The 8,481-nt window shown below is 39.0% G+C and overlaps 1 protein-coding gene across 1 annotated transcript in view; it reads left to right on the plus strand.

Annotated features, from left to right (window-relative positions):
• Window positions 1-8,481, plus strand: part of LOC123981364 (potassium/sodium hyperpolarization-activated cyclic nucleotide-gated channel 1) — a 79,744-nt gene that overhangs the window by 24,225 nt on the left and 47,038 nt on the right. Inside the window, exon 3 of the mRNA XM_046066108.1 lies at window positions 5,452-5,613. Coding sequence (XP_045922064.1) covers window positions 5,452-5,613 — 162 coding nt within the window. The remainder of the gene's footprint in view (window positions 1-5,451; window positions 5,614-8,481) is intronic.

The following is an 8,481-nucleotide window of genomic DNA, read 5'->3' on the forward strand; positions in this document are numbered from 1 at the left end:
ATCCCATCGATCACCACCTGCCTTTTAATTAAGTCTCTGGCTACAAATTACTGTTGGGCCTCATTACCTAAATGTACTGCTTGAAGTTGAAAATCCAGAGCTTTTTATGCAGAGAAACAATGTTTCTCGAGTTTTCTTACAGCGTTAACATGGCTTTTTGTAGTTTTGTGTAGTCTAGTCTATTCTAGTCTCTATTGTAGACAGATTTACAGACTGATTAGCTTCTCAGAGTATGCAGTTTGCTGCCTGGAGCACTGAAATAATGCAGCATACATATAGTTACATGATTATGCATAGGGCATGACAGACATGTGAATTGTGATTACTTCCAGCAAGCTGCTTTTCGTTGGGGAAGATTTCCAGGGGTTATAAAATATTCCTTTTTCAGCTTCATCTGCTAAGAGATACAGTGTCTTCAGGTTTTTTTTGTTTTTTTTTTAATAAACTGAAACAAGTTTTTTGGTATATAGCAGAAAAGAGACAGGGGAAGAAGAACAGGAGACTTGCTAAATCCCAGTGAATTCCCATTACATACACATAATATGATTTTTCAAATCCAAGTTCAACAGTAATTTTGTGATTAAGCAAAACCAAGAGAGATCCAAAAGGAGATTTACAAGACGATGTTAAGCGGGAAAATTCCAGATTTTCCTGGAAGCAGTTTTGTCATCCTTCAATGTAATAGCCAGTGGTGGATTTAATCCCCTCAAATTAGTCCCTTGCTAATCCTCACTAACCTCACACAGAGGTCACTCATGTCCAATTTGAAGATGCATAAAGAACACTTTGTAATTGCGTGTGCAAGGCCCACAGCTTATTCTCCTGCATGCTCTTTTCGCTGCACATCAGATTCAGAAAGTCAATCTCCAGTCCACACAGTACACCAGCTTGACAGATTGCAGTGGTGTAAACTATTTGAAAGTAAAATACATGTTGGATACATGTAACACATGGACTCTTAACTTCAAGATTTACACCAAGAGATTTGTTGCAATCATAATGTAACAATTCTCTATAAAAAGGTACAGTACGGATGGCTTTAATTTAAGTGTTGGGGCCTGCAGTATTAGAAATCCTGTTCATAGAAGTGTATTCATACCTCCCAGGTTGACGCCCAAATCCTCATCTACACTATTCTACCGTACGCCACAGTTGAATGGATGGGGACGTGACAAATCTGAATGAGCGTTGTGCTGGCTGGACACAACCGGCGTGTGACCTTGTGCCGCTATCACATCACATCTTGGCTGTTTGTCTCAACTGTATTATGCTGGATTATGCTGACCTATGGCCCTGTCCCCGGTCAAATTTAAGCTTGAGGCACTTAATTCTAAGCATATTTTGCCAATGCCAAGCGAGAGTATCGGTGGTGTTTCTGGTTCTCAGTCAATGCTACCTATTTCCCCGTAGTCATACTGTTTATGAGAGTTTATAGTGGCAAAGAGAGCAAAATGAATTCAGATCTTTCCTGTGGGCTTGGTCAACTGCTTTGAAGGTTCTAACATTAGGGATGTTGTTCTTTACTGTCGCTGCCTTCATTTCCCCTGTATTTGTAATGTCAGCGGGTGGTTAAAGATTTTTACCGGACCCCACTCAACGTATGACACACAAATCATGCAAATTCACAAACACAGCACCGAGGAAGTAGACGTGTTGGATTATACAGGACAAGCAAGGCCATACTTGTAACCTACATGGATCAACACAAACACAAGTGTCTCAAAATCAATACACTGATGAAGGAGCAGCACAACCACACAGCACACAGAGCACAGACATGCGAACTGAAGTGGGGTCTTGCGTGACAGAACAGAGGTGACCACACTCAGAGAGTATGACAGGCTGGTACTGCAACCAATCAGAAGCCCTGAACTTATTTAAATGGCAGTTTGTTGCAGTTTACAAGCTTTGCATCTCCCCACCCATACGATTTTGTTTATTTCTATGTAAATGCCATGCTGCTCCACAAGTTTTTTTTTTTTTTTAAGTTGAAACATGTAGTTTATTTAACAATTTTTTATAATTGTCAAATTTAAAGCATAAATGCCCCAAACTGGCTTGTTCCACCTTCCCAAATGTGAGGATTAACTGCTTTTTCTCTGTTTTATATAATTTAAAATCTTTGGCTTTTGGACTGTTTGGCAGACAAAACAGGCAATTTGAAGATGTCATATTGGGCTCTGGGGAACTACGATGGGCAATTAATTAATTAATCAAGAAAATAAGAACATAATAATAATCTGATTCATGGATAATAAAAACAATTGTTAGTTGCAGAAATTTTGTAATAGGTTTGTTAAATGTTTGCAATGCTTCTTGGTGTAGAGAGGAGTCAGAGAGAAATTCCATTTTATTCCATGTTTACTTCATTCAGGGTAGTAGCTAGCTAATTTACTGAACTCCAAAGTAACTCCCTCGAGTGATGACATTTCTTGTACTTGAGAGATTTAGTAAACAGGCTCAAACATCCTCAGTGGTGTGGTTTTTTTTATTTTTAGACTTTACATGTGGAAAAAAATTGTGTTGGCCTATATTTTAATCCCTTCCATCAACATTGTGTGCCGCACAGACACATTGCCGTCTCCCTCTCTGTGGCCTCAGCGCACCTCATAAACAGTGATGGAAACTGAGGTCTGTTTAGCATAAGTTCTGGCGACATAGGACCTGCTCTTCACGACAGGAACTTGGTACCTCTGAGTAACTTTCAAGTCCTTCAGTGAGTCAGACACGGACCTCAATGTACTCTCTGAGCCTGAACTTATAAACTCTCTCCCGCCACACCCACACTCTTTAACATCTCTCTCTGACTGTCTTGTTTCTTAGGGCCTTAACTTGTTTATTTGCATAAGAAAGAGACTGGATGTACATAATAATTTTGGCACATGCATAGAAAAGTTGTAAAATTATGTAATATTATTTGTACTATTACTAATTGGAGTGCTAGACATTGTTGTTCTGAGTATATTTCAGCAGTGGTAACAACTGAAACACCTCAAATAGTTCATCCTCATATAGCCCTACATCACAATGAAGGTTATCCTGTATAATCCTGTGACCTGACCGGTGATCTACACCTGGAGCCTCTATTATTAAGAACTCTATTAATAGACTGTTACCTCATGGCTACCTGCTGCCACTAGCAGACTTTTCAAACTGGTGCCCCTGTAATACAAACCCAAACAAATCCAACATTGTGTTAATGAGATTCTACATCTTTCCTCTGTGACCTCGGTGACTCAGCATGACCCAAAGTTCGCAGAGGCTTCCCAGCAAAGTGAAATGGTCCCTGGGAGTTTGGTAAAGCTCTCTGCAACCTTCACACACGTCACCTTATGACTTGCTTGCTCCGTTGTTCAGTCTTTTTTGTTGTGTTTTTTGATTATGCATTAGTTAAAAGAGGAAAGTGCAGACAAGCAGTCGATCCTTTTTTATTTCTGCCTGGTGAGAATAATTTGCAATTCAAAGTGCAACTTGCTATTTTCCACTCTTGTTGCAATCCTCCAGGAATGTGTACCTTACCTCTATTAGTTAACTTTATGTCTTTATGTCTTTGTTTCCCCCATTCTCTCTTTATCTGCTTTGCCCCATGTGTGTTCTGTTCTCTCCTGATATGCCATCAAACTATGATGAATGTGAAGACACACACACACAGACAACAGAGGGAGAGAGAGTTCTGCTAAATTAAGAATAAAGATGTAGGCAGCCAAAGAGATACTGGGTGCATTGAGACAGCCATCCTGTAAGCTAGTGTCTAATTTTAGCCCGTCAGGGCAGTGCACCGTATCTCCCTGTGGATGAGTTGAACTATAGAGGGATCTGAGCATCAGCTCAGCCTCTTGTTCTCTCATCTGTTCTGTGTGTGGACACTGTCCTTTGTGCAGAAAGGTTACAGGACAGTCACAATAGACCGGGGTGGATTCAAAGAGCTTTTAAAAACACCTGGGCTTTAGGGGAGTTTTAACAGCAGATTTTGCATTTGTATGGCAAAACTGGTTCAGAAATATCTCAGAACACATGTCAGCCCAACATGAAGTCCATGTTCTTTTCTGAGAGATAGAGTGATTGCACTCTATGAGAAGAGGTAGTAAGTAGCCTTTGCAATTTGGTCAAAAGAGGTCTGTATTTTTCCCAAATTCTCTGGTACACAAGCCAGAAAAAGCAAAAATAGAACTGATGAGTAAAATAAAAGGCAAATAACACCAAAAGAAATATTAGAGCTGTAGTTAAATATAAAGCAAAATATTATCTATTAGAAAATAGAAATGAAAAACAAAGTACTGCTCATTCATCTGTTATTCACGTAAAATACTTCAATCTATTATAATTGAATGTATTGTACACACTCATTGTGTGATTTCAAACTTCTTTGCCTGACTTTACAGTCTTAGGTCTGCATCATTTAGTCTTTTTATTGTTTCAAGAGCTAGATTTATTTTGATTTGCATCATTTACAACTATGAAACAAAACAAAGTTCACTATTTCTCACTTTATGTGATTTTTTTAACCTCATGACAGTACTGTAATGAGGCCCAGATAATTTGTCATTACACTTATGAGAAGTGGAATTTGCAGTTTATAGAGAATGGAAGCCATCAACTTAAAAATAGATAATTACTGGAAATCTTAAATTCAATGAATTGGCAGATTGGGCAGGTTTATTATGCAAAACCCACCAATCAGCAATCTCTTTTTTCCATATTTAACTTATTTAGAAGGTGAAATCGAGCTTCAGTGTGAGGGCGATTATGGAATAACTAACCTGGAAAGATGTAATGGGTTTCTAATGCTAATGAGAAACTCTGAATTAGTGCCACTGCCAACCAGGCGTGAGTCAATTCTCTTCGCCCAGATCCCACGCAAATGAAACCGCTTCACATTGAAGATATGCTTATTCACCCTGCTGATGACTTTCTATTCTGAAGCATCCTGCTTCGATTTAACAGCCACACCAGCAGTAAGACTCATGGCATTTAAACACATGTACTGGCTGATTATTCCAGAGGTCTGCACTCCCGTCATCATTCAGTATTTCATTCAACAGACTCGCTCTGTATTACCTACTCAGTGTAGTTCCTCCACTGGTCAGTTTGTTTTGGGAAGCAGCCATGTTGAATTATGCAGCTCAACATCTGTGAGATGCACACACATGCGCGCACACACACACACACATACACACACACTGATGGCAACCAAATTCTCTAGTGGCTAAACAGGCACACCATGCCCTCCACTTCAAGGTGACTTTGTACTATTGTGATACTTTTTAAGTATCTTTTTCATCTTTTTAAAAAACAACTCTCTGTGTCTCTGGAATACCAATGCATGTGGTGTTTCAGAGAGACAGATCTAAATCCGAACCACTTTATGTGAGTGTACATTTTTACGCAACAATGGAGATACTGAAGAGGTCTAACTGAGGTTTGTCTGCCTCTCTCTCTCTCTTCTGGCAGATTTTCCATATGACCTATGACCTGGCCAGTGCAGTGGTAAGAATATTTAATTTGATTGGGATGATGCTGCTTCTGTGTCACTGGGATGGCTGTCTGCAGTATCTGGTGCCTCTCCTCCAAGACTTCCCCCCTGACTGCTGGGTGTCCCTAAACGGTATGGTTGTAAGTATTACACATTCTTCTCTTTTGTTTGTTATTTTGGCATTTTGTGTGTGTGTTTATATAAATATAAAAATCAAACTGTGTATACAGTATGTGTTGACCATTCGCTAAGCCCTGCTAGCCATTAAGTTACTGTTGCTATGCCTGTCAGGTTTTCCATTCTCGCACGGGGGGTTCAATGTTAACAGTGGCAGATTTACTTCTTGAAAAGTTTTAAGATGCATTTTATTTCGGATACACTAACATGTAGTACACTGTGTACACTATGTACTTGTGTAGTGTGTGAATTTTGACGGGGTAGTGCTGTCTGCAAAGCGCGACAACAGTCGCAACATTTGACCTTCTCCTTTCTAATGGCGAATTGCAACCAAGCGGCGCATTATCGCAACATTTGACCGTGATTGTCACCCACCAAGATTGATGTGCTTTACTTGCTTGTGTGTGCAATCGCAACTGCTGCAGCTTCCTCACCCGCCATTTTCACAAGTTTGATATTAAGTTGGTGGTCCCTCCCCATCCGCTAGCTAGCTCATTAAGCTAATGTTAGCTCAATGAGCTGGTTGAAAATGCAGTCTCCTATTGACTTGATGTTTCTAGCCAACTCATTTTAAAACAAATCTGGTAAAAGTTTTCCTAAGAATGCACTTGAAGGTTACATAAATTATCTTGTGCTACAACTAAAGCTACATGTCCCAGTGAGCATCACCAGCTGGTGAAACACATAGAAGACATGGAAAAAAAGAAACAGCATTTTTGCATTTTTGTATGTATTTCAGAGTGTTATTTCATTAAAATATGGAGAACGGAAGTGAAACCAGAACTACTGGGTTCTGTTCCAGTAGTATAAAAACCCCATTCAAAATCTCATTGACGTTTATATATATAACGCTAATAACTAAAAATAAAACCTTGGAACAGAGCCTTACTCAACTGTATGTCAGTGTGTGCTCGCTTTATATGTCTAAGAAAATGTCAAAGATGGTAAATATCTTTGATTATTAAATAGTTTGTTTTTTTTAGTGGCCTTTAAAGAAACACCATTTTTCTATACCCCCTTTTTTAACATAGCCTTTAACCCTACAATATAATTCAACCTATAATATACAGTACCTTCAACCTGTCCTCATTCCCAGCTATTCCCACATATTGATGCTTTGTCAACACCCTTGGGTACCCTTTAGTGTTGTTTTTGCATGTGTAGGTCAAGTTAGCAAGAATAAATATGCAACGTCCGTTTTGACTTTTCAAAATAAAACAAAGGCTGGGCAATAAAACAATAATGATACTTGCAATATAATTTTCCTCAATAACAGTATAACAAATGGTAATAAATGTTCAATAAATGTTTGATTTAATTAATTTGAATCACAAACAAATTAGAACTTAATTTTTCTATTAAGATATTTATTTTGTTGGAAAAAGAACGGAAAAAATATTTTACTTAATTTTATTCATGCATATTTGTTTATATTTTGTAGATATTTTATCATAATTGTTTTGAATGTTCTACCTCAGATTTGTTAAGTGATCCACTCTTTAGCAAGTGTTTGTCATGTTCTGACCATAAAGAACATTTTTGCCATGTCGTCCAGCGTTAACAGTCTGACATGTGGTTAATGTTGTGAAATGTTGCAATTTAGTTTAGGCAACAAAACTACTTGGTTAGGTTTAGGAAAGATCATGGTTGGGGTTAAAATAACTTTGTTACTTACAACGTAAGTTGTAACATTATAAGTTAACGTTATAAGTTAACGTTAAAGTTAACGTTATAAGTTGCTTTGTTACTTTAACTAAAAAGAATCAATGGTGACTTTGTGTTTCACATGGAATTGAACACCGGTCTCTTGGTGAAAGTCTGGTTTGTGAAGTCTACTCTGACTTTTCTGTTATTTATACTAGGCCTACTTTTAGTGTTGAACAAAGATAAAGGGCTTCACTTAATGCATTGAACTATGATGCTAAACATGACAAAGCGTGGGTATTTGACACTTTGGGAATGAGAACCTGGCCTCTGGACTTCACCATCAATTGGGAAGGGGTGTAATGAACAGTCAATTTATATTTATACTTCATAGGTGTGTTGTCAATAGATTGTGTATAGCCTCAGAACACAGTTATAGATAAGTTCATTGCAGTGGAGGGGTTTAGAAGTGTAATCTAGTGTTGAGATTTAAGAGCTGCCCCTTAAATTTCAATGATTCGAATGATCAGAGGCCCCGCTTCAAACCTCATGTTGTCAGTTCAGCACTTTTTTTATGCTGCATCACAATACACAGAATACCAAAATTACTTTGTTTCACAAAAAAAACAGTCTACCTGACCCTTTAATTCCTTACAACTCTGATGCTTGCAGCTATGGTGGTGAACACTTTCGAGGTTGACTTATCCACTCCTGAACCAAACCAGACGCTGTTAACGCTTCCTCTACCGCTGTCCAGCCAGTGTGAACACAACCTCGGCTGACAGTGCTGTCACAAACCACACTCTACAGTGGACTTTAATTAGAACGCACACTTGTTATTTCTCTGACAGTGTGAAAGTTTGACATTTTCACATCAAAGGTGATGATTATGTTAGGTGCCAGAAAAGGCATTAACATGTGAGTCTTACTGGCAGGGCTGGACTGGTAATCTGGCACACTGGGCAAATGCCTGGTGGGCCGACACCTTTGGGGCCGGTGTAACGTAAATTATGTGTTTATATAACTGTTTAAAAATGGGCCAACGATTGTCCCATGAAGCGCAGACAGCGGCCCATTGGGTAATTTTCTATACTGACACTGGGCCAGCCCAATCACATCTCCTACTAGCCCCGACCCCCTCTGCTCTCTGTTTCTTGCGTTCCGCCCCCCCCCCCCCCCCCCCCACA

The sequence above is a fragment of the Micropterus dolomieu genome, linkage group LG13 (genome assembly GCF_021292245.1).
Source record: "Micropterus dolomieu isolate WLL.071019.BEF.003 ecotype Adirondacks linkage group LG13, ASM2129224v1, whole genome shotgun sequence".
Classification (NCBI taxonomy): domain Eukaryota; kingdom Metazoa; phylum Chordata; class Actinopteri; order Centrarchiformes; family Centrarchidae; genus Micropterus; species Micropterus dolomieu.